A 27,177-nucleotide genomic window follows, 5' to 3' on the forward strand; every position below is an offset into this window, starting at 1 on the left:
TATTTCAAAATGATTTGGTAGTTTTATATTTTGATGTTTGCAAATGTTGTATTTTCCCTTTAAACACGGATGGTCTGTCGGCAATATTGCCCCCCCCCCCCATTCAAAGTGGTCAAATTTGGGTCCCCCATTATGTCAATATGAGTTACGATCAGTTGGAGATGGGGTAAGAGGGTCTTCTTTTAAATTGGCGTCTCCTTTAAATGAGTTACGCTCTCCCCTCCCATCCACCCCAGAGAAAGGTGAAAGCAACGGGGAGGGAACGAGGCGATATCTGACACTGCATGTAGTAATTAGAATGTTTCTTATTTATGCTGGTAGGTTTTCATAATTATTTCGTATTTGCAAACTGGTCGTACGTACAATATATGTTAAATTGCTAATTATCATGTAGAGTCCTTCACAAACTAGCTTCATCAAAATTCAATATTTGGTTGGTTGGCTTGGAAAATAAAAAACGGGATCATTGTTCGAATGGTTTCCATTGATCTTCAAAACTAATGGCGTTCGCATTGCATACCTGAGCCTGATATAAAATGCACATGTGTATATTCCCATGCCGATCATGAAGCGAATAATTATGCTAGTAAATTGTGCATGGGGCCCAGTGTTTAGTTCAGTTTTGCAACATCACTGGATCGGATCCTACCACGAGATCTCGCCGTCGTCATGCGTGATGATTTGGTGACAGAACTGTCTCTATTTGCATGATAAAGGCACCGAGAGTCGCCAGTCAAATCCGGGTCTGCATCAATTTACCGCCAAACATTTGCAACAAAAACGAACAAAAAAGAGAGTAATGATGTACCTGTGCATGTTACAAGACACTTCTCATGAGTGGCTGACTTGTCATAATCATTTTGGAAGCTTTGATAAGTTGAGATTTGGATTGCACGCGCAGACCAAATCGTACATTTTCTCCGGTAGTCTGTGAGACGGCATAGTAGCAATGATTGGATCCACCGTGTATTGGCTGGTCGTGTTGACCGTGTTTCGGCGCTTTAGCTCCGCCGATGACGCGGTGGCGTGCACGGCGTACCGTGAGCTGGGGGATTTCACCCTGGGTGCATTATTGTCACTTCACGGTAGCATCTCCGAAAACTGTGACACGGAAATCAGTCCGCGTGGAGTAGTCCACGCTGAAGCAATGGTGTGGGCAATCAGAGACATCAACAGTCGAGACGACATCTTACCCAACATCACCTTAGGATTTGACATCAGGGATGATTGCCGTAGCGAAGACCTGGCACTCTGGATGTCACTTATGTTGCTGGAGAATATCTACCCTAAGGCTTTCAAAGATGCCTGCCCGGTCTCGCCTCTGCCATCCAACATCACCTCATCTACTAGTCATTCAGAGCACGAGGTGATTGGAATAATTGGAACGTCCAGGAGCGCCACAAGCATCCCTGTAGCCCAGCTCGCAGGTATCTTTCAGGTACCAATCATGTCCCATGCGGCTTCAAGTAATGAGCTCAGTGATAAAGCCAGGTTTCCATATTTTCTCCGTACCGTCCCACCCGATCGACATCAAATCAGCGCCATCGTAGACTTGATTGTTAACTTCCAGTGGAACTACATTGCCCTCATTCATTCGGTGGATAGCTATGGTTTGCACGGCGCCAGAGAGTTGCTTGTTCTTGCCGAGCAGAGGGGCATCTGCATCGCCTTCACTTCGCCAGTTAATCAAAACCCCACACAGAATGAGTTATCCGAGGTCGTGGCTAAACTTGTCAGGTACAGATACGCCAAGACAGTCGTGATGTTTGCAGCTCTACAGGTAGCCAATGCTGTTCTGGACCATGTCAAGAGCGAGCAGCCAGGTCTTAACATTACCTGGATCGGAGGTGATGATTGGGGGTTTGATTTGACCGAGCGGGGCTTGGGAGACATCGCACAGGGCTCTCTCTTTACCCGATTCTTCAGTCAGACTGTCCCGCCATTCGACGATCATTTCGCGAGATTAAACCCGGCTTCAGACTCTGTCAGTCCTTGGTTCACCAATTACACTCAGACCAAACGATCGGGAGTTTTTCCCGATCACCCAAGTAGTGATTATGTGGTGTCTCCGGTCGTAGACGGTGTCAAAGCCTTTGCGCACGCTCTCGATTCCCTGGTCGCTGAGCTGTGTCCCGAGAGGTCAAACTGCTCGGCCATTAAAGGTATATCCGGAGAAATGTTGAAACCCCACCTGCTTAGAGTCAACTTCACTGGAATAGGTGGATTGCTCTTCTTTGATGAAAATGCCGATCCACCTGGAAAATACACCTTCAGGAACTATCAGAAGATGGAAAACGGAAAGTACGGCAGCGTTGAGATTGGCCAGTGGGACTCGCAGAACACAACAAGGCTACACCTTCGAGATGATCTGATCCGATGGCAAGGTGATTCCTTGCAGGTGCCTCGGTCCACCTGCATCCCCGATTGTTCCCCTGGCTTCATACTTGTTCCCTCCGAGGAGAAGTGTTGCTGGCTGTGTCAGCCCTGCGCTGACAATGAAATCGTCGTCAGCAGCAGTGAGTGCGTGACATGTAAATTCACAGCATGGCCTAACTCTAATCGCAGCGGCTGTGAAGATATCATCCCCAACACTCTTAGCTTCCAGGACCCGACTGTTATCATCATCATCCTGTTTTCCATCATCGGGCTTCTCTTGACAATCTTGACGGCTGCCGGCTTTATCCACTACCACGCCAAGCCTCTGATCAAAGCTGCGAGTCGTGAACTGAGCAGTATTGTCTTGGTTGGTGTGATTCTTGCCTTTGTGGCGGTCTTCTTGCTCCTCATCAAACCAAGCCAGGGGACATGTTTAGCATCTGAGGCTACCATCTCGCTCAGCTTCACCCTGACTTATGCTCCAACTCTCCTGAAAGTTAATCGTATCTACAGGATCTTCAATGCAAGAAGAGCGTCAGTCCAACTTCCGAAGTGGGTCAGTCCAAGGGAGCTGATGGCCACGGCTGGTGTATTGATTCTCATCCAGGTAAGATCACTAAACTGATTTGAAATGCTTCGGCAACCTTTCCAATTTTGAAGGATAAAACAATTTCACGACGAAGATGCGAATATCTCTATCTTAAAAGTATTGGAAATACGACTTATTTTTGTGTGTAATACTAATAGGCGACTCGAAGTACTAACTTGTGATCTTAAAAGCAATAAGTAATTATAACTCAAAAAGTCGTAATGGAAAAATTGACATCCAAACTGTTCAAGTCTTATATTCGTCATGACAGTTTCTCATTTCCAGCGATTTGAGCGTCTCTCCTCTAAGACAATCTCATCATCTCTTTAACAGTAAAATAGAATCCAGTGGTCTCCTGCCTTACGTGATGTAAAAAAAAAAGCCAGGTTTGAACTGAAAATATCATGAGAACTTAACTTCATGCTGAACTTGTCAGTGTGAACTTGTAGTTTGTAGCATTTTGACTGCACTCGATCGGATCGATTGGGGAATTAAATGAATGTTGACTTTATAAACCAGCTGGTTTGACCCAATAATGGATGCTTAGAATGAAGTGGGATGTTCAAGTCCACAGTGATGCTGTGAGCAAAATGGACTATGTACATTCATGGCCTTTGTTTCAAAACCACTGAACCGAAGCCAAGAAAAACTTGACACAAAAAAGAAAAATGTTTGGGCTCATCAATTCTATAATTGAATTTGAAATTTTTCTTCATAAATTACGAGAATTCTGTACACCCTTGAGGGACATTTTTGGGGGACATCATGTATAATATGCTCAATAATATCACCGTCGTCTGTAGTCATAGTTTACACGTCAAAAAAACATTCTATTACCTCCGTATACCACCGAAGAGGTAATGTTTTCATCAGTGTTGGTTTGTTGGTTGGTTGGTTTGTCTGTGACTTAAAATAACTCAAAAAGTTATGGACGGATTTTCATGAAAACTTGTGTAGGGGTGGTACTTGGTACAAGTAAAATCGATTAGATTTTGGAAGTGATCGGTATCTGGACGTGGATGCAGGATTGTTTAAAATACTTTTTTACCCATACGCATGTAATTAACCTTTCACTAGATCTCTCTGTGCACAGGTTCGTGTGCGTGGCACTGACCACACAGATCAATGGGCTAGACTATTGTATACAAAGGGGAGTGAAAAAGTAGACCACCACAGGTATATACATACAAAATGTTTGAGTTTAAGGTTGTTTTAAATGTACAATAACATATGGAAGTCCAAGGGATATGCAAGGCTGTATGGGTGTACAGACAATATGGCGAGGAATTGTTCAGCCTTGGCGGAGGTGTGCGCTCTCTGAGTGCTTTCTAGGTTTTTTTGGTTTTCTTTTGTAAATTTGTTTCTTTTTAGACTTTGAATAATTAAATATTACAGCATTTTCGTTAAGAAAACACCCTAAACATGTCGCTATTACACAAAACACAACGTTCATGGTTTATCCTGTCTGAACTACATCCATTTATTAAGTTTGGACATTTTAATTGACGACGTCATCAGTGTCAATAAAATGTATACTGAAATTTATAAAACCCGAAAGGATACTATTTTGTTCAAGTTAAAACAAATGGTTCCACTGGAAACGGATGAATTTCTGTTCATAAAAATATTCACAACTTAACTGGCCAATACAATAGTTCTAAACTCAACAAACACTGTGGCTCTAGTTGCAGTGTTATTAGTTCCACGATCGGTAGATGGCAATTTTGGGGCGAGTCGAGGATATCCATTTTACATGTATGAGTTTAGTTTTTATGAGGAAAAACTTGTAGATGGTAAAACATGAATAGTGTTTTCATTAAAACGAAAATACACGGGAATTGGCGTAACGCATGACTAGTTCAAATAAAAGCCGGTCCCATTCCTGTTAGATGGTATAACCACAGGATCAGGAAGTACCTTGCTATTTATTAAGGTTGAGTACAGAATTCTAGCAGCTTACGTCAATGAAACTTTAACATGAAAATGAAAATAGCCTCAGGGCAAAGATATTAGCAATTGCCCCTATTGAGAGATCGAAAGAAAAACTACTTGCAACTCCTGGAAAGCTTATAAATAACTTTGCCACCATTGTCATGTTTGAGCTTCATTGTTTTTGAGTCAAGCATCCATAATGGCTTAACGCCACTAGCGCCCCAATTGTGCAAGTTAGTAGTATCATGGATATATTAAAGCGAAAATACACAGAAATTGGCGTAAAGTACAGAACGTCAAGGAAACTATAAAATAAAAAAAAACTTACGGGGAAAGGTGTTAACAATAATCCATATTGAAAGATGCGGTGAAAAGTGCCGACAACTCCTGGCAAGCATAAACAACGTTGCCACCATTGTCATGGCCAAGGTTGACTGTTTTTTGTGTGTCAAGCATCACTCTGGCGCCAAAACATTCGAGCTGAGGCAAAATTATTGAAGCTTCAAATATTTTACCACCGCTGAACAATGGACAAGGCTTGTCAGAAAGTTGGCATGATACCAGGTCACTCCCCTTGTTGCAGCTGGCATGAACTAGTTTACTAGTTTGGTCTCATTATACCTGCGAATTCGAGCACTCGGCCACTTTTGATTGAGCAGCCGCGCAGTTAGGTCTGACATAAAATTCCGTCTTGCCGAATATTGCGCAAGTTAATAATATCATGCACATATGTCATGATTTTAGATGCCTGATGATTTAGAAGAAGAAAACTTCTTTGTATTTTACAGTGTTTATGCATAATTATTCACTTTAATATATTTCGTCATTCAACAGGAAGTTAGGTATTTCATATACAAAAATTATTATTTCAATATTTCCAGAAATCCTGTTTATTTTATGATGAACACATGACTTAAACCAATCATTTTAACTGATGTCATCAAACCTGACATAACGTGTTAGCATTGGTTTTCGTGGTGATATAGGTGTCGACAAAGCCGGGCGACACAAGTACACTGTGCATTAATCATCTCAATGTAGTTCTGTTTTTTTTTTTTTGTTAATAGATACTTATAATCATTGTATCGACCAGCGTCAGTCCGGTCCAAGCACAAGTTACGGTCCCAGCGACTCCAGTCGACTACCTCGAACTCTACTGCACCTTCAGTTACGAGTTCCTCGCCTCCTGCGCTTACAACCTCGCTCTCATCCTCGCCTGTTGCTACTACGCCTTCGTGACGAGGCGGGTACCCGACAGCTTCAACGAGTCCAAGTTCATCGCCGTGAGCGTGTACTCCACCCTGGTGGTGTGCCTGGCCACGGTACCAGTCTACGTGACGGCCGTGGCGGTCGTACAGAAAGTGGCAACCTTGTGCGCAGCGGTCATGCTGAACGGTTATCTGACCCTGGTGTGTGTCTACATGACCAAGCTATACGCTGTCAAGTTCGTACCCAAGGAGCAACAAGAAGTACTCAGTAGAGGCAGTACGCTGCGTTCGACATCGGCTGCCGGTACAATGCCTTCACCTGCAAGATCAGCTGCATCTGATTCACAGGCCGTCGGGGGCGCTGTTGGCTCAACACGCCCCCATAGTGCAGATTCAGCCGTTGTAAATGCAAATCCTTAAAAATTTCCCAATGGGCTTATTCACGAGTCGGCCATATTGAATTGAAAGTTAGCTAAAATCTTAATTTTTTCAACTTGCGAAGATAAACAAAAGCAACTTAATTCATAATAAATTCCAGTCTGCTTGAGTGCATAATTTAAAATTTGTAATTAAACATCCCCTAATGCTTAAAGCCATATTTAAAAATAAAAGACAGTAAAATAAGGCTGCATTGTGCCTGCATAAATAGTCTGGCGTCCATCCCAACAATTAACAATTAATGCAATACATTCAGGGATCTCGACAAAAATGGCCAACTCGTGAATATTGAAGCCTGAAAGTGCGGCACTGTCTTTGAGCTTCCGGACCTTTTGCGCAGCCCGCTGCGCATATGGGTATTTTACACTGGGTTGGTCTTTCTCTTGCTTTAGTTTTTGACACTGAATGACTTCTAGCCGTAATTACCAAAAGAAACATTCATGATGGAAGTTTATCTTGGCTTTTCACAAGAAAAAATGATGAGAAATCAGTTGGAGATGGGTAAAAACGAATTTTACTTACGACCTTTCACATCCGGCATTTTTGTTCCCGGGTCTCCTGTGTTCGTTCACGTTTGTTTTCACATCGTGTACTTACCTGAGAACGAAAATGATATCGACGCGAAGATTTATCTGTTATATACCCAAAGTCGATGGGTTCTACATTTAGTCGGGCTTGCTTGAATACAGTTCTTATCAACTGTCATTTTATATTTGTTTGTAAATGGTAATGAATGCTTCAAGTTGAATAAAATAAATTGTATATTCTAAAAACATTTTAGTCTCTTATTTAACTTTCAGTTTTTATCGAATGACCGTCACAAACTTATTACTATCCACATGTATTTTGGATTTGAGAGGTCGTTTTTGGCACAATATGTCTCTTTTGCGTCATGCATTTTTTCAGTTTCTATAAATGTAGATGCTACAGTCCCAATTTTACAAATTAAGCTAATAAATTACAAATTAAGCTAATAAACTCATGTACATACACTAGGCTGAATTATATCAGGTGAATACATGATTGTATACTAATTAAATTGAAAGAAATTAAATCAACAGCAAATATTCACATTATATCAATAGACATATACTACGTTTTTATATCCATACACTACAAGGAAAGTAATCAATTAATTACAATAAGACTGAACAGGAAGGAAGAGGGAAAGGAGCAAAAAGTGGTCAATGAATTATAACATTAAAATTCTGTTTCAACAATCCGTGAGATGACATGAAATTGAGTATTTACTTGGATACTTAATTATCAGTGTAATTTTCAGGTAGTTTTTGAAGTGTTTCATTGATTTAAAGATGGGCATTGGTTAATGGTTCCACAATAGAGGTCCTTGGTTTCTGGCAGTTGATGAGTAAAGAGATGTTCTAGCTTGATGGAGATGAAGGTTTGAGGCTGACTTTTTATTATGATAATGAATATCCGAGTTCTTCTTAAATAGCGAATATAGCGAATGTATAGTTTTGGGTCGATTGTTTGTTTCAAATTTATACACTGATACACCAAGATGGTATATTTATCCAAGTCAAAAACAAATAAGGTATTGTAATTACTACACAGTTGTGCTGTATGTTCTGTACATGTATATCTGGAGTTATTAATTATCTTAAGTGTTTTCTTTTGCATAATATTACAATTTATTAAAATATCATATTGAAGGTAAGGCAGGTATAAGGTTTTATGAATTGAAAATAAGATATCTGTAATTCGTGTTTTAGTTTTCCGTAAGATACCCTGGTTCCGAGGAAGTGACATTAAGACTTTTTGGCAATGTTACTTCCAAGAAAGTTTACTATCAATAACTACGTCTAGAACATTCACAAAATGTCTCTTCCGGAATACAATTCAGCTCTCATGCACTTCTCTCGGTCAAGACAAAGTTTCTCGAAAAGCTCCACATGTTGTCAACATTTTTACGAAGGGACGAATATAGCCACAGGGTGTTGAACAGTGATTTTGAGAAAATCGGGTTTTAAGTTGGTCACTTTTTGAAATAAAGATTTCGCCTATATTTGGAGCACAAGTTGACTAATTTTTGATACAGATAGTAAGCTGAGATCAAAACTTCAAAGATGTATCAATTACAGTACAATAGAATAATTAAAAGCGGAGTAATTAATCTCCATAGAGGTGTGTTCGTGAAAACTCAAAATCCCACACGCGCGTTGTTTTGCCGGGTAATTTGCTCTTATATTGTGCGCTAAATTCGTCTCTCGTGAAAACTTAGAATCCCACACGCGCCTTGTTTTCCCGGGCAAATTAAATTTGTCTCTTCGTGAAAACTCAAACGCCTTTATTGCGTTGTTTTTGCCCCATAGAACAACGTAATAAAGTTTGAATTTGTCTGTTCGTGAAAACTGAAAATGCAATTCCGGTGAAATTTTCCCTATATTGATTGTCATGACTTTATTGATTTAAACTGAGTTCGACCCGAAAAACTTGTCAATACGTTCGATGCTGTTCACTTAACCAATTTCGTCCGGAAAACAACAATTTCGAAAAAAAATGGATTTTTAGCCGAATTCGTCCCTTCGTGAAAACGCTGACAAGGCGAGTCGTAAGCAAATGATGTATGTTTCTTATACTGAAGTATTCCGTCACCTTTTCCGACTAGCGGAAAGAAAGAACAAAGAGTTTAATGGTAGTTTTCGGAACAGAGTTCTGTTTGTAAACGTCTTTTTAAGCCTACTAATACCATGTTTACCCGGATTAATAAATGACTGTGTAACTGATAACACACAAAAACCAAAGGAATCTAAATTTGTCAAGAAATACATGATTTCCTCACCAAATAAACCCTGAACGATGTCCAGCGGACGATTCAACCAATCTTCGACTCTCCAGGCATGGTAAAGATATCTTCTTTTCCCTTCAAACCAAGAGGAAGAGGTGTCAAACTTGTGGTACTTCGTCTGTACTAAAAATCTGAGCCGCGCCAACACATTTAAGATCGCAAAAATCGCACGTGACAGTAATGAACTCTGAAACACACACACTAGGCATATTATTTTGTTGTTGCGTTGTTATAGGGCGCCCTCAATATTCACACCGTCGATAGAGGGCGTTTTTATCATTTTCGTAATGGACAAAAAATGAGACTTGTTTAGCGAGTACTTCACTGGACTATAATGATTAGCGAAATATAAAATACGAAACAGCCAACTATATTTTACCCTTTTCAATTCAGAGGAAATTAAGGTTAACCTATAGCATCGGTAAAAGTGCAAAATAAAAGCGGATTAATCCGGCTCCAACTTGATGTCAAATTTAATAATTGAATTCCGATCTCCCTCGAGATAGTGTCATGTGATAAAGCGCGGTATAAATTGCAAACTGTAATCACAAAAGGACAAGGAAACGTGAGGATGGGTAGCCATTGATAGCTGTAGCAATTTAAAAAAATCCTGGCTTTTTGGCTGAGAACATTTTTGTTTTTGTTTAAATGCATTAATAAGGTAAAGCAAAAACAAACAAACAAATAGTTAGACTGTTGCGTGACAGCCATCTCAGAGAGCAATGCCTTTGTTTTATTGGGATTTGCATGAGTGAACCTCTCGTGCACTCATTGTAACTTAAATAAAAACAAAAGATGCCCTTTGAGATGGCAGCTACGTGCCGCTTTATGTATATTTAAATGGTAACTTGCAATATCCTTTTATTTGGGATCACGTGACTGTAGGATAAATGTAATCCTTGTTTCCTTTTGGAATAAAAAAACACCCACAAAAACACTTTGTGCGAACATTGAATGAAATTTATCCCGTATGCCTGTTATAATTTCAAAGGTTTCTGTAACGACTACAATTTATCATAATCACGCAGTATTTACAAAGGGGCGGGTCCATGATTTTCCGGGGGACGGGGGAGGGAGGTGGTAGGAGATGGTGATGGAGTCGAAGATTTTGGGAGGTACGAGACGTTGCAGTCAACGCATAAAAACATAAAATGCCTGAAGCAATGAATGAAGGTTTGTAGATATTAAGCGAAGGTGTCGCTATATAGAGCGTGGGGGTGAACCCCCCTCCCCCCCCCATAATCGTTTCGTCCGATCGTCTTCTGTCGGCAAAGTCTCGTATCCGTCGGTAACATGTGCCGGGATAAAGAGCGCCACCCATTGTTGCATAGTGTCACTGATCGCCCGCTTTGAACAGCACAGAAAAAAAAAAATTGATGATCAGCATGTCGTCTTTCATTGTCCTTTCAATTTTTGATGGGTTGACCAATGACTTTTTGGAGAAATTCTCACCCAAAGACTCTCTCTAATATAAATAACTTCAATGTATAACAATAATAATCATGAACTTGGTAGAGTCCGGCAGACGGATTGTAGGCCGCTTCACTTGGCTGCACCCCTGATCGTCCGCTTTGAACAGCACCCCTGTAGGAAAATGGTCTCAAGCTCCCCCCTCCCCCGCCCCCTCCGCTTTTCGATTTTACGGAGGCCGGGTTAACTGCGAAAACAAATACTCAGTACTGACGGTCTGGCGGTAAATTTGTTGTCCCTCTATTCAAAGTGGTCTAGCGACCCTCCCGATATGAGTGACGTTGTTTAGGAAATTAACTTAAACAACGAAAGTTGGGATCCCCTATTATGTCAATATGGATCAATTGGAGATGGGGTAAGAGGGTCTTTTCTTAATTGGCGTATATTCCTCTCCTTGAAAATGAGTTACCCTCTCCCGTCCCGTCCACCCCCGGTCTGCAAGAGCGCTGAAAGCAACGAGGAGGGAACGAGGCGATCTCTGACACTGCATATACAGTAATTAGAATTTTTCTTATTTATGCTGGCAGGTTTTCACGTTTCGTGTTTGCAAACTGGTGGTACAATTATACATGCATGTTAAATGGCTAATTATCATGTAGAGTCCTTCACAAACTTGCTTCATCAAAATTCAATATTTGGTTGGTTGGCTTGGGAAAAAACACGGGATCATTGTTCGAATCGTTTCTTTTACTATACAAATTAATGGCTTTCGTGACCTGAGCCTGAAGGTATAAAATACACATGTGTATATTCCCATACCGATTAAAGCGAATAATTATGCTAGTAAATATTGTGCATAGGGCATATGTCTTTAGATCAGTTTTGCAACATTACTGGATTGGATCATACCACGAGATCTCGCCGTCGTCATGCACGAATATTTGGTGACAGACTTGCCTCTATTTGCATGATAAAGGCATGTTGAGACGTCGCCCGTTAAAATCCTGGTCTGCGCCAATTTACCGCCGAACATTTGCAACAAATATGAATGAAGAAGCTAGTATACATTATTAATGATGTACCTGTGCGCGTTATAAGACACGCCCCGTGAGTGGCTGACTACTTGTCCTAATCATTTTTGGAAGCTTTGATAAGTTGAGATTTTGGCTTGCACGCGCAGACCGATTCGTGCATTTTTCTCCGGCAGTCTGTGAGACGGCATAGTAGCAATGATTGGATCCACCGTGTATTGGCTGGTCGTGTTGACCGTGTTTCGGCGCTTTAGCTCCGCCGATGACGCGGTGGCGTGCACGGCGTACCGTGAGCTGGGGGATTTCACCCTGGGTGCATTATTGTCACTTCACGGTAGCATCTCCGAAAACTGTGACACGGAGATCAGTCCGCGTGGAGTAGTCCACGCTGAAGCAATGGTGTGGGCAATCAGAGACATCAACAGTCGAGACGACATCTTACCCAACATCACCTTAGGATTTGACATCAGGGATGATTGCCGTAGCGAAGACGTGGCACTCTGGATGTCACTCATGTTGCTGGAGAATATCTCCCCAGATGCTTTCAAAGATGCCTGCCCGGTCTTGCCTCTGCAATCCAACCTCACCTTATCTACTAGTCATTCAGAGCACGAGGTGATTGGAATAATTGGAACGTCCAGGAGCGCCACAAGCATCCCAGTGGCTCAGCTCACAGGTCTCTTTCAAGTACCAATCATGTCCTTCTGGGCTTCAAGTAATGAGCTCAGTGATAAAGCCAGGTTTCCATATTTTCTCCGTACCGTCCCACCCGATCGACATCAAATCAGCGCCATCGTGGACATGATTGTTCGCTTCCAGTGGAACTACATTGCCCTCATTCATTCGGTGGATAGCTATGGTTTGCACGGCGCCAGAGAGTTGCTTGTTCTTGCCGAGCAGAGGGGCATCTGCATCGCCTTCACTTTGCCAGTTAATGAAAACCCCACACAGAAAGAGTTATCCGAGGTCGTGGCTAAACTTGTCAGGTACAGATACGCTAAGACAGTCGTGATGTTCGCAGCTCTACAGGTAGCCAATGCTGTTCTGGACCATGTCAAGAGTGAGCAGCCAGGTCTTAACATTACCTGGATCGGAGGTGATGATTGGGGGTTTGATTTGACCGAGCGGGGCTTGGGAGACATCGCACAGGGCTCTCTCTTTACCCGATTCTTCAGTCAGACTGTCCCGTCATTCGACGATCATTTCGCGAGATTAAACCCGGCTTCAGACTCTGTCAGTCCGTGGTTCACTAATTACACTCAGACCAAACGATCGGGAGTTTTTCCCGATCACCCAAGTAGTGATTATGTGGTGTCTCCGGTCGTAGACGGTGTCTATGCCTTTGCGCACGCTCTCGATTCCCTGGTCGCTGAACTGTGTCCCGAGAGGTCAGACTGCCCAGCCATTGGAGGTGCATCTGGAGAAATGCTGAAGCCCCACCTGCTTAGAGTCAACTTCACTGGAACAGGTGGATTGCTTTTCTTTGATGAAAATGCCGATCCACCTGGAAAATACATCCTCAAGAACTATCAGAAGATGGAAAACGGAAAGTACGGCAGCGTTGAGATTGGACTGTGGGACTCGCAGATAGCAACAACAAGGTTATATCTTCAAGATGATCTGATCCGATGGCAAGGTGATTCCTTGGAGGTGCCTCGGTCCACCTGCATCCCCGATTGTTCCCCTGGCTTCATACTGGTTCCCTCCCAGGAGAAGTGTTGCTGGCTGTGTCAGCCCTGCAATGACAATGAAATCGTCGTCAACAGCAGTGAGTGCGTGACATGTGAATTCACAACCTGGCCTAACTCTAATCGCAGTGGCTGTGAAGATATCCTCCCCAGCACTCTTAGCTTCCAGGACCCCATAGTTATCATCCTCCTCCTGTGTTCCATCATCGGGCTTCTCTTGACAATCTTGACGGCTGCCGGCTTGATCCACTACAACGCCAAGCCTCTGATCAAGGCTGCGAGTCGTGAACTGAGCAGTATCGTCTTGGTTGGTGTGATTCTTGCCTTTCTGGCGGTCTTCTTGCTCCTCATCAAACCAAGCCAGGGGACATGTCTAGCATCTGAGGCTACCATCTCTCTCAGCTTCACCCTGACCTATGCTCCAACTCTCCTGAAGGTTAACCGTATCTACAGGATCTTCAAGGCCAGTAGGGTGTCAGTCAGACGTCCTAAGTGGATCAGTCCCAGGAAGCTGATGGCCATGGCTGGTGTATTGATTCTCATCCAGGTAAGATGACAGTTTCGAGAGGTACAAAAAGCCGTAGTACTTTTATGATGAAGATGCGAACTATCTCTACTTAAAAAAAGCATTATAATGCGACTTATGTGTTTGTTTAATGACGTTATTATGCTTGGGCGACTTGAACTACTACTAATTGTAAAGATCAATACGTATAATTATAACTCGGGAAAAAAAGCGAGTCATGATGAAAATTGACATTCAAAATGTTCTAGTCTTATATTAAACACGGCCTAATTCTCATTGACCGTTATTTCACGCGTTGATCAGTGGAAAGATCATGGTCTGTCGAATTTTGAAATATTTTGTTTGGCAGTTATTAATATAGCCTATGAATTAGAGGATCATTTTTCAGTGGGGGGGGGGGGGCGCTGGGGGGGGGGGGGGGCTGGAACATTTCATGGGGGGGGGGAGGCGTCAAGCAGGGGCGTCAATCGCTTCTCAAAAGTGGGGGGGGGGGACATACCTTGATCAGAACTGATGCAAGCGCGAAGCGCGAAGCCCTTACGGCGTGGTGTTCGGGGCCCGGTTAAGGGCCCCGAAAAAATTGGATTCTAGATGTTCTGTGGTGTGATTTGAAGCAATTTCTTACGACTTTCCTCCATGCTTTAACTAATATTTTCTTGGCAAAAGATAATTATTTGAACATCGTTTTCGAGGCTGGAGACATTGAATCAGCTATCGGTATTCGATGCTCTGTGGTGTGATCTGAGGCAATTTCTTACCACTTTAACCAATAATTATCTTAGCACAAAAGATAATAATTTAAACATAATTTTCGAGGTTTTCTCAGCTAAAGGCATAAGAAAATTTTGTGAACATTGTTTTCGAGGTTGGAGTCATTGAATCAGCTACAAGAATTTTGAGCTATAGGCGTGGGGTTCGGGGCCCGCTTAAGGGCCCCGAAAAATTTCGGATTCTAAATGCTCTGTGGTGCTATCTGAGGCAATTTCTGACCACTTTAACCAATATTTTCTAAGCAAAAGATACATTGTATAGGGCCCATGGCGTCATGTAGATCAATGATAATTTTTTTAGAAACTCAAAATCTCAGGGGGGGGGGGGCGACTGGGTGGGGGGCGACAAGGTTTCAAGGTCGCCCCTTGGGTCGCCCCCAAGGTCGCCCCCCCCCACGCCCCCCGGTGGCTACGCCACTGAGTGCAACCATGTTTGAAGTGCGTGTTTTTGTTCAACAGGAGTGCGCATGAGTGGACCAGCCTCTTGTGCATTCGTTGTGAATGAATTAGCATAACAAAACACACCCCAAAGATGTCTGCTGAATGCAATCCATCTATACAGAGTGACGTTTTGCTGCATGTGCATGCTTTAACGACACCGACAGTGTTCTAATTTCTATGGTCTTTCTGTTGACTTCTTTTAGTAGGCCAAATGCTTCTTGATTTGAGCGTCTCTCCTCTTTAAGACAATCTCAGGATCTCTTCGACAGTAAGATATCATCCTGTGGTCCTCCCGCCTCCCATAATGTCAAAAACAGCCAGATTTGAACTGAAAATGTCATGAGAACTTATAATCATGCCGAACTGGTCAATGTGAACTTGTATAGTTTTCAGTTCGCATTTGGACTGCACTCGATCGGATCGATTGGGGAATTAAATGAATGTTGACTTAAACCTGCTGGTTTCACCCAATAATGGATGCTAAGAACGAAGTGGGATGTTCAAGTCCACAGAAATGTTACGACAGCTTGATCTTCAGCGGGGAAAATGCCTATAGATGCTCAATTTTGGATGCAAGGTGTTTTCCCAACTTCGGTAACCTGCCGACGTTCCTAAAAAGGCCCAGGTCTAATACTTTTCAGTCAAAATTGACACTTCTGGGACAAAATGACCCAGAGGTGTTGCCAAGGTAACCGGGTCAAATGATCCGAAAAATAATCCACAGAAGTGTCAAGTTTTTGGCCAAACGGACCTCGGAATCCGAGTCAATCGGATCAGGGACTCTTTTGGTGTGTTATGAACATTTTCGGTGAGACTGTTTCATTAATTTTGCAAAAACAGGTGAAGTTTTGATCAACACCAAAGTGTAGCCTTCTATAAATATAGGCCTACTCTAAGCAAGGGCGGCTCCAGAACACAATTATTTGGGGTGCCCCCCAAAAATTTGGTCCCTAAAAAGTGGGCCCAACAAAAATGACGGCGTGGGGTTCGGGGCCCGCTTAAGGGCCGCGAAAAAGTTTGGATTCTAGATGCTGAGTGGTGCGATCTGAGGCAATTTCTGACCACTTTAACCAATGTTTTTTTTTTTAGGAAAAGACGGTAGTGTACTCATTGCCTGCCTTTATTGCGACGTCACTTAAAAGCAAAAATTGGGTTCTTTTTTCGGAGGGGGGGGGGCATGGCCCCCTTTGGCCCCCCACCCTGGATCCGCCCTTTACTCTAAGTTCTTCATGGCCGTCAGACTCGTTTTAGAAAATTCCAATTTCCATATCAAACAGCATTTAAAGATTTTTTTTTTACAAGCATGGTGTTATAATCATTTATATCTTACATGCTAACAGTTATAATCATTACAAGACTATACAGCTCTCCATACAATTAGAAACGCAATCGCTTCTCACAGCCCAAGGGACTACGGATATCCCTCCAATTAGAAGCGCAATCGCTTCTCACAAGTCTCAAGGGACTACGGATATCCATACAATTTCGCAATCGCTTCGCACAAGTCCCAATGGACTACGGATATATCCCTACAATTAGAAGCGCGTTTGCTTTTCAGCTCACAACAATAGTCAGTCCTAACTGAACACAAAATCAAATGTTACAATAATTTGGACAAAAGGAATTATTTTGTGTGCATTTTACAATCAGTATCCTACAATCATTCAGTGAATTTCTCAATGCCACCAGACATTTGCCAGAATAAGTCTCGTATGCATGACACTTTGAAATGAACAAAACATATGAATGGTATTTTACGGTACTGGGTCCATTCATCTACAAAAGTATTTTTGTTTGTGTCGAATGTTGCGAGACTTCCTCTCTCCTTTTTGTTTTACTGATGTTTATGTATTTACGGGGAATACTGCCCTTTCAACATTTTTAGGGTTAATTGTGTCTAAAATAGTGTCTCCATTCATTTCAGTGAAATGACCTTGTATCGTGCCCATTATATGCGCTGTATAAAGAGAAAAAGCCCTGACACCATTTCGTTAGGGGAAAATATAGTGGTGAAATTAAGCATTCATAATTTTTGTGCGTGGAACAGCAGAAATATTATATACGCCTTTCCATCCTCGTACTCATTTGATTACAGAATTCAATAGAGAACCTATTAGATAGAAACAGTTAAGTTAGAGGAAGTCATGCTGACGATACAACACTACCTAGACTTGACTCAAGTCGGACTTCAGTCGATATTCACAATATACGTATTGTATTTCATCAAATTTCAACGAAAAAGGCTGTTGGACATAGATAAGACCACGGGGCTCTATGGGCGGTCTATTGTTGGGGGCGGGGGCTGGGACTAGATGATCTCCGATCGTTGAAAATGACTCCTCGCAAATGCGGACGTCTATGCCATAATAGAAGAACTATTTCTTGCCGAATTATATTCTCAAGGGTTTATTACCCCCGTATCTACTTGGCTTAAAGTTATAAAACATAAATGACAATAAACTTTTTTAAAATTCGTCAATGTTATGTTACTGAATTAACCATTTTACATCTTAGTAAGACAGGGGTTCCGTTTTTATCGTTACAAAGTTACTTGTTATTATGACAACCGTTGGGTGTAATGATACCTTCAGCCGATACTACTTAGACAAGTGTAACAAAAATCCAGAGTGAAAGTTATATGAGTTGCACCCGTCGTTTTTAGAGACAATATGATTTATACGGTAGCCCCTGAGGAGTGTGACCACTTTGCAATGATTAAATTTCAATTCTAAAAGTTGTACCCCAAAAGACAACTTTCTTAAAATCAAACTTGGCATCAAAAGCAATGAAAAGTTCTATGTGAATGGGGCGGGAAAAAATCCCGGCAACACAAAAAGCATACTTCTTACAAAACAGATTTAATTAAAAGAATCTAATGAAATTATTATATCTTCTAAAAGGCCGATATTCAGTGGTGTACTATGCAGTCATTCCATTAGGGTTTTCTTTGAATTTTGTATTCCAAAGTAAGGCCCTTATTTGAGTTGGGAATCCTGTACTTCATCATAATGCACTTTGTATATCATGACCCTCAAGATTAGTTCAGAATTAATTAATTAATTGTAGCTTAGATCAATGAAACAATGTATACTATACTCTTATACAAATTGAATAACCTTCAATTTCCATGATCGTACAATGCAACAAACAGCTGAATCAATGCGGCAATAAAGAATAAGATTTTAAAGATTTCTCATTAATTAAATTTTTGAAGTATGACATGAGTTCAATTATGTATTGAAAAGCATCGAAGATGCCAAAGACAAAACCATAGAACTTTTCACTGTTCCAATCGGGCATCGGTTTGCCTTTTAAAGTACAGTTGATTAAATTGAAAGATCCATGCACGTGGGTCTAAGGTATAGGAATACACTGAGGAGACAATGGCCGAGCCCCTTTCTGTTATTTTCCTTTGGCGAAATTGAAAACTCTCAGCAAATTAATTGGTTAACAGAGACTGCAATGAAATTGAGTGAAGCTGAAAATAAGAGGATTTTTACGGCGATTGAAAAACAGCGGTCCGATACAGACCCATTCTGCGCACTCTCTTTTGAGCAATATCAAGAGCTTTAATACGTCCTTGAATTTCAAAAAGGTCATTTCTTTCTTCGCGACTATCTTATAGGACACTGCTTTTATATTCGTGGATAAGACATGGGTGGGTTGTTTTTGCAGTCGTTGTCACTGAAATAAAATAAACCTGCAACATGACCGTTATGCAAAACGTCTATATCTCATAGAAGGTCCCAGTTTTACGGCACTTGCCAAGCTGTTCATTATTGCCGAGCGAGCCATTTAAAAAAACAGCCGAGAACCAGTCAAAATCAATGTATATCATACGGACGTTTTAGCTGGTAACCCTTTGCTTAGTCCCTTTTTTAATATCTTTATACAACAGTATTATCATTTGGGAACTTGATTTTTTTTTAAATAACATATTGCATTGCTTGGGCTACTGAATATTACACAAAAGCCTATTATCGGTAGATCGGGCTGTTATTTTTTTCTCGATGATTACATGTTCAGACTCAGAAATTAATAACTCCAAAATACAAATGTGCAATGTCATTAACATATTTTATGTATCATGTATATGGATTATAGGAAATGCATGATATGCAAAAACGGATTATAAGAACTGTTAAGAGTTTGTTGATGTTTGGATTACGGTATCCGCGATCTCAGATCTTTTTGGATGAAATAATCATGTATTACTAAAGGAACCTATTTTTTGTTTATAGCTGTCCATGGAATGCCATTGGAATCCACAGAGCTGAGTGAGAATTACAGATTACACACAGGCATTCAAATACAAATGAGATTTTAATCATTTAATGCAGTCAAAACTGCAACATTACTTTTACGGTCAGATTTTGTGTTTGGAATAATTATGAGTCAACTTTTTTCCCTGAAATATTAATGGCAATTTTTGTCTGTTTTCCTTTTGCAAGTTTCGTTCATTCATGGAGGTGGGAAAACTTCAATGTTTCAATGTATTTAATGGGTATTCATCAGTTCGTAGAACGGTAAACGATCAGCTGCGGTAGTCAGCTGAATTTGGTTAACTTTTACGAAAAAAGACATAACTTGGGATTAGAAATTGCAAATTACGTGGAATTTTCTCAGTTATTAGTCCATAACATGTACTTTGTCCCTAATGTTATTTTTATGAAATTGAGCGAGCCACATATTTTTATTTTCTAATTCGGTCATTTTCTTTTTGACTCACCCAGTACATGTATTTTTTTCAGACCCCTTAGAAGGTTAAAAAGCGTTCTCCATTGTCTCTACCACTACCCCTCCCCCCCCCCCCCCAAAAAAAATAAAACCCCGCAAAACAATCATAATCAACCCATCTCGGTTTGGTGCAACCACTAACGATATCGATCATGTGTCGTTTCAATTAGGTCTGCACCGTCACGATTAGACAACGCAAACATGTCCTTAGAGAGTCAGGATTGTGTTGTTAGAGCCAACTCTTGTTCTGCTCTAATGAAATTGACACAACAATATTGTGATGTGATCAAGCTAAATGAATCGTTTGTCAGGAACTTTCATATGGAGATTCAGGCCAAAATAGGGACTTTATCACATCACTTCATCACATCTCTTGGTGTTCCGACCTCCATAATTTTCGAACTAAAGATGGTACCAGCATGCGGTTTTCACATCAGTAATGCTGAGATTGTGCTCTTTTCAAATCTGTAAAAAACGAACTATTTCGCATCGCAATTAATGAGTTGCTTTTGTATGCTTTTTGGCCCAGGAAATGGATGACATTGGTTTCATGTCAAAACTGGATTCTTGGCACATGTGATTTGTGATTTCTTTTCAACGGCCCCAAGCAATTAAGCCCATTTTTTCAGAATTTTATCAAATCAATGCTTTTCTCAAATGTTATTAAGTACTTTTGTATAAACTTAGTCATTGAAGGGGACTGACTTTAAACTTACCGTGGCATCTCCGAAAAAGCTAGGTATGGGGGGGGGGGGGGGCACTAGCTGCTATACCCGATATGTGCTACTGTTCATGATAATATATAGCGTGCTATATGCATCAATTGAAAACTGAATTGAATTGAATTGGATAGGACGTCACTCACATACGGCGTATTATTGAACCACTTTTAAGGCACATCTCTGTACGTCCTCTTGTCACTTTGGATTTCTTGCAATTTTCATTTTCCGCTTTCAATGTCGAGAATTAGTAAGTGTCCATGAGAAGTTTATGAGGGCCTACGCCGCGTTTTGACGGTACCAATCGACAGCAGCTAGTTTTCGCCTGATTGGCAGAAGCATTCACTTTCCTCGTACAATAATGGTCGCCCGAGGCTCATAGTTTGGATGAGTTAAGCTTCATTGTCTGAGAGGAAATATCCTGATTAGCTCCCCGTGCTTGAAAGTCAGATCAATAAAATCATTAAATGTAGTCGGATGGGCATGTACTTTGTATATAAATTAAAAGATTGACCCATTAGCTTTCAAAGCCTCAATTTAAAATGGAGTACGTATGCTCATCAGTAAAGGGAGGTAATGATTCGCAGAAGAATAAAAACACAAAGCAAAAAAATACAAAATACAAAATAAAATAAAAAAAATTATGAAAAAAAATTCGAGCAGCTGGTCTTATAACTGAGTTAATAGAAAATACACCTGTTCGGTATTCCACGATTAAACTTTCAAATTAATAAAATAGAGTATGGGCCGTTGGCAGTGGCACTCAATTACTGTAATATGGGTAGCAAGTGGATAGCATATTCTGGTGAAAATTTTAGTCCAAAATGACACATTCCCTATTCACAATGAGAACTTAATTACATTTTAAAGAATACCTATGTTTTTCATGTGAATGGTGACTCTTCTGGAGACGTTAATTTGTTTCGCTGTCAGATTCACCACAATATACTCGAAATTATTCCATAGATCCATGCATATAATTTTCAAATTTTGTTTATCTATTCACTTCGATATGCTGTCACATTGAATTGAAATTACCAAATGCATGAATGCACAGTTACCAAGCATGCATGTTGTCATGTTCGAATGACGTCACGCCGTTGTGTACGTGTACGATGCCAGAAAATGGTCCCTGATGGGCATAATTTTGTAGTTACATCGACGATCATTCTACGTGTACCGACCTTCAATAGACCGTATGCGTAGCAGCCATCTTACAGGGCCATGCCGTTGTTTTGCTACAAGCGTGGACCTTGTCTGCATTCATTTTTACTGAAATAAAATAACAAGAGATGCCATTTAGGAGGCCGCTAAGGCCCGCTAAGCATTAGTTGTATTGGTCTGTGTGAACGATAGGGAGACGAGAAGTTTGTCTCAAAAAGCTATTCCGTAGGTCATGGGTTCGAATCCAACCTGGGTGATAGTGCGTGTGCCCTTAATTGGGCAAGACACTTTGTCACTCACTGCTTCTCTCCACCCAGGAGTAAGTGGGTACCTGTGAGGGCAGATATGGTTATGGTTGATTTTAGCTGCTTTGCGCCGAAATGGCAGCATCAAGCTGTATATACCTGGGACCTGAGATGGTTTTTTCGAATGTTTCATAAGCTAAGTGATTAGGGGTAATAACTGATTGAGTTTGCGTAAAAGGCTCTTGGTATTATGTCGCTTTATTTCGTTTTCCTGCCTTATGTTTTGGTGAAACAAAGCTTGACACTTTGCCAAGAATGTTATCTGAAGCCTCATCCAATCACAACCAGACATATCTGATTCAATCCAGGGGCGGATCAATGTTTTGCTCCACAGGGTATCAAGAGGAGGTTGTATTTGCTGCTTTGTTCTGCAAGATTTTCCATAAGGCCGAAGGGAGTGCGATTAGAGCCCTGTAATGCCCCCGCAGATCTGCCACTGCTTACCTTGACATCAAAAACAAATCACAGCAAAATCAATATGGGAAAACATTCCAGAAGTTGCCACTTGTCAGTTAGCATTGGTTGCCATGGTGATATGACAGGTGTCAACACAGCCAGGCGACATGAGCACATGGTGCATTAAACACATATCTCAATGTGCTCTTCTGTTTCCTTTTCCTGTTATCAACAGATACTTATAATCGTTGTATCGACCAGCGTCAGTCCAGTCCAAGCACAAGTTACGGTTCCCGTGACTCCAGTCGACTACCTCGAACTCTACTGCACCTTCAGCTACGAGTTCCTCGCCTCCTGCGCTTACAACCTCGCTCTCATCCTCGTCTGTTGCTACTACGCCTTCATGACGAGGCGGGTACCCGACAACTACAACGAGTCCAAGTTCATCGCCGTGAGCGTGTACTCTACCCTGGTGGTCTGCCTGGCCACAGTACCAGTCTACGTGACGGCCGTAGCGGTCGTACAGAAAGTGGCAACCTTGTGCGCAGCGGTCTTGCTAAATGGCTATCTGACCCTGGTGTGTGTCTACATGACCAAGCTATACGCTGTCAAGTTCGTACCCAAGCAGCAACAAGATGTACACAGTACGCGTACGGTAGCGGCTGCCGGTGCAATGGCTTCGCCTGCACGATTAGCTGCAACTATCTCGCAAACCGTTGGGGGCGCTGTTGGTTCTGCCTCTGTCGGGCAGATTCGGCCTTTGTAAATGCAAATCCGAAAACTACGGGAACACTTGAAATTAACTGCAATTGTAACTATCGATCTAACGAGAAATTCCGTACTCAAAGTGAGGATAGGACTAGCACCAAATACCCATACAAAACGGTATAATTCGGAAGGAAACAATCATATAAAGGTGTTTTATGAAAGTGTGCCAGCGGGCACACGCATATGTGTGTTAACCGACGGAGTCCAGTATGTAAACGAGACAACAATTGTGCATAGTTCTTTTTCTCTGTTTTCTCACAATGTAAATTGTCCACTGAGGTGAAATAAGTTATTGTTATGCACCATTTCTGAGATTTTTGACCAATGTTGCTTCAAACAAAAACATGCACGAAAAGTACATAAATGAATATGCACAAAAGTAAATGATCCTAGTATACATAGTCTTTAAATTGAAAGACACAGACGTTTGATGAAAGAGTGTGAATATCAAATCCTGCGTAGGAAGAACAGAGAATAATTTTGTAGGGAGATTTATTTGATAAAAATAGTAAAATGATTTGAATTAAGGAATTCTGTATATTGCTTGAACTTAATACTGATAACGGCTAAAAATACGGCATTCCCGTGTTTCATAATTTACTGATCACCTTAAATACCTGGACTCCACATTGTCAAAAAAAAAAATGAAACGGATTGATGATTGTATAAAATTAAAAAAACTGTTTTGTCCAGCACCTCGCTAGGGTCCCACAAACACTCATCCCCTTCTCCTATGCATTTGTTGTGACTATGAAGCACCTGTTAGAGGTGATTTTGTTGAAAGGATTTAATTGGTATGAACTTAGTTGCACACTTTGTGGGTGTGTCGTCATGTTAAGGTCTTCTGTAGATGGACTGCATTGAGCAGCCATGTTGGAGGTTTTTTGTTATGTTAATTCATTAACAATAAATGCACAATAGATCTACTCATGCGCACTCCTGTTGAACACAAAAGCACACACCTCCAACATGGCTACTGTGCAAACGGTCTATTGGGCCTGCACTATATTGCATTTACGAATTGGATATTGTGGTCACCAGCTTTCAGCAAACTGCACTGCATGTGTATCTCTTAAATGAGATTGACGTAAAAGTGGTGACGTCAACTGTTTAATGTGGGCAAAATAACACACAAAAGATGCTAAAATGTTTGGGTTACCCGTCGGTTTGTCCGTTGCTATGACGTCACAGGACAAATGGCCTATAGCATTGGGCCAGGTGATGGGTGAACCATTTGCCATATGTACAGAGTAAATTTAAACAATGTACACTTATCATGAATGCAAATCTTACGATTTCTTTGTAAATACTCCGATCCATTTCCAAATAAGCATATTTCTGCTATCTGGTTGATATTCACTTCCCCATGTTTGTGTACTTTATTTATTTATTATTATTATTACTATTATTATTATTTTTTTTTTTTATAGTTTTGCGGATAATCAAAATAATTATCCTCAGATTACAGACGCTTCATACTTGTATCCACCAAAAATGCACTTGCCTTATTTTGTTTATTAAATTACCCGTCCAATTATTTTTTTAAGTCTACAAAAAATGAGTAGTTCACTAGTCAGCTTCGCCTTTGGTTAATTTTGACATAAATTACCATTATTCTGAACCTTTCGTTTTTGTAGCAGATGTTATTATTCGTGCACAATATTCCGTTGGTCTTGCTGTAGGGATTGTTGCTAAATGTCACAAATGAATGAATTTCCTACGACATGTAGTAGCATTAATCTGTGTGAAATAAACAGCTATGTTGTCACGTCGTGGTTTGATACTGTGTGAATCCTTCTGCTAGTTTAGACAGACGGGCCACTAAACATCTCCCTCTACTTATTTATCCTCACTCTAGGAATGAACCTGTAATAATTATATCTGAACCTAGCAATACTTGGTCCTCATCAAGTTGTTACGATCTGCCAAAGCGATATGACCTGCACTTTTTGCTGGTTATTTATGTCAATACCACAAAACTGTCGACAGGAAATTGCTTTGATTGTAATGGTCGATGGTGACTGAGTTAAAAAAAGACAAGCGTCAAATCAGGAGACTTTAATACAAAAGAAACTGAAAACGAGGACGATGGTGATTAAATTATTATGATAGAGGGCGCACATTACCACACTTTACCTTTAAATTTAAGTGAATGACGATGATAGACCAATAGAGGTCGCCCTTCAAACAGCGTGCTGAACGGTGGCTGGCAAGTTATTTGAGGTCAATGAATCCTCATAGAGTTTGTGTGCCTCTGAGGGGTGCAACCCAGTAAATAGGCCACGAATCAGTCACGAATAATTATTATACATTCTAATTATTATTTATTATTGAGTTCTGAGAGCCAAGGAATTGGGGGATTGAAGAAATAATGGTACTGCACCTCTGGCTTGGACTTGGAGCTTCCAATTCGGAGCATTTTGGATGCAGTTGGGTCCGAAAGTTGCGCTATTTAGCCATGTTGTGGAGGGATCCTTTTCAAAAATGGCTACTTTTTTGGATTGGGAAAATATCATTCGTTTTAGGTTTGGTCTTCTTTGGCTGATAATTTCTCAAAAAGTCACTGGTCAACCCGCCAAAAAAGTGAAAGGAAAAATGAAAGATGACATGTTGATCATCATTTTTCTGCGCAGCCTGAACACCTGTGAGAGTTCCGAGTATCTTAAAAAAAGAGAATAGGGATTATCACAGGTGTCTATTGCAATTTATATACTGGGGTGCACCCTAAGATGACAGGACGGACCATTCCCTATCAATACTAGACTACACATTGGGTGTAGGGCAGTGGCGTGTCTAGGTTTCGGAACGGGGGTGTCGGGGATGAGTAAAATTGACACAGCTCCTTTCACTTTAACGCCTGATTTGTCCAGCCCGCAAAATATGTTCATAGACCTTTTGCATAGCGGTCATCTTAGAGGGCATCTGTTGTTATTTCAATTCAGTATCAATGAATGCACAGAAAAGTTCATTCATGGATATTCCAACAAAACAAAGACACTGCCCTCTAAGATGGATGCTGCATAAGGTCTATAAAGAAGGAGCGATATACATGTAGTCCCAGTGCTGAAATAGGAGACACTTTTTGTGGTCTATTGCAAGACAGCAGTCGGACAGCAGTCGATAATAAAATTTATAATACTGTACAGACAGAGAGCCGGGCTTATCGCTTCGACGGAGGAGAATGTGAGGGGGAAGGGATATCAAACTTCACTAGAAGGCGATGAATTTATAAAGAAGGAATCGACTTTGAACTTGCAGCCAAAGATCCTACTTTAGAGATAACAGCCAGAATTAGGACCCAAGACACACACAAATAAATAGAAATGCACTATAGCAAGTTGTGGTTTAAAAACAGAATATTTCAGGGTACAAATTTAGGCTTGATGATTAAATAACTTCATTTTGTATTAAACAATGTAAACAGAAACATCTCTGATATCAGTTTATTTTTGTTCACTAAATGCGAAATAATTCAACTGAACGGTTGATAAAAAGGCAACCAAAAATAAAGAAGTCATATAGTTATTCCAGTCATACAGGTTAAATTTCAGAATAAAAAACGAAAAAAGAAATGAAAACATGTGCTGCATGATTACTAAGGTTTTCTTGCATCGAAGCCACAAATAGTTTGTGAATTTTTCTACAAACAATGATGTCAAGTGCTGGAAATCAACACTTAGTGCTCAGAAATCAACTTCAATAATCTCATTCGAGTAATCATTAATTACATGTATCCAGGTCAGAATGACTAGGTAATAATTTGGAAACCTTCATTTCATAATTCATATTAACTAAACATTTACATAAAACTCCAACCAAAGAAGTAAATACATGTAAACAATTCCAGGACATACAAACGTTTTACTGATT

General features: G+C 40.8%; 1 protein-coding gene and 1 pseudogene across 1 annotated transcript; both read left to right on the forward strand.

Annotated features, from left to right (window-relative positions):
• The first annotated feature begins 468 nt into the window (after positions 1-468).
• LOC119740134 lies at positions 469-6,680 on the forward strand (annotated as a pseudogene).
• Positions 6,681-11,890: 5,210 nt separating this feature from the next.
• Positions 11,891-23,377, forward strand: LOC119740135 (metabotropic glutamate receptor 4-like). The gene is made up of 2 exons (XM_038215339.1): positions 11,891-14,028; positions 22,775-23,377. Exons 1-2 carry the CDS (start codon positions 11,992-11,994, stop codon positions 23,303-23,305), a joined length of 2,568 nt encoding a protein of 855 aa, XP_038071267.1. The 5' UTR covers positions 11,891-11,991; the 3' UTR covers positions 23,306-23,377.
• Positions 23,378-27,177: the final 3,800 nt, after the last annotated feature.

This window comes from Patiria miniata, unplaced genomic scaffold (assembly GCF_015706575.1).
Source record: "Patiria miniata isolate m_02_andy unplaced genomic scaffold, ASM1570657v1 HiC_scaffold_4, whole genome shotgun sequence".
Lineage (NCBI taxonomy): Eukaryota > Metazoa > Echinodermata > Asteroidea > Valvatida > Asterinidae > Patiria > Patiria miniata.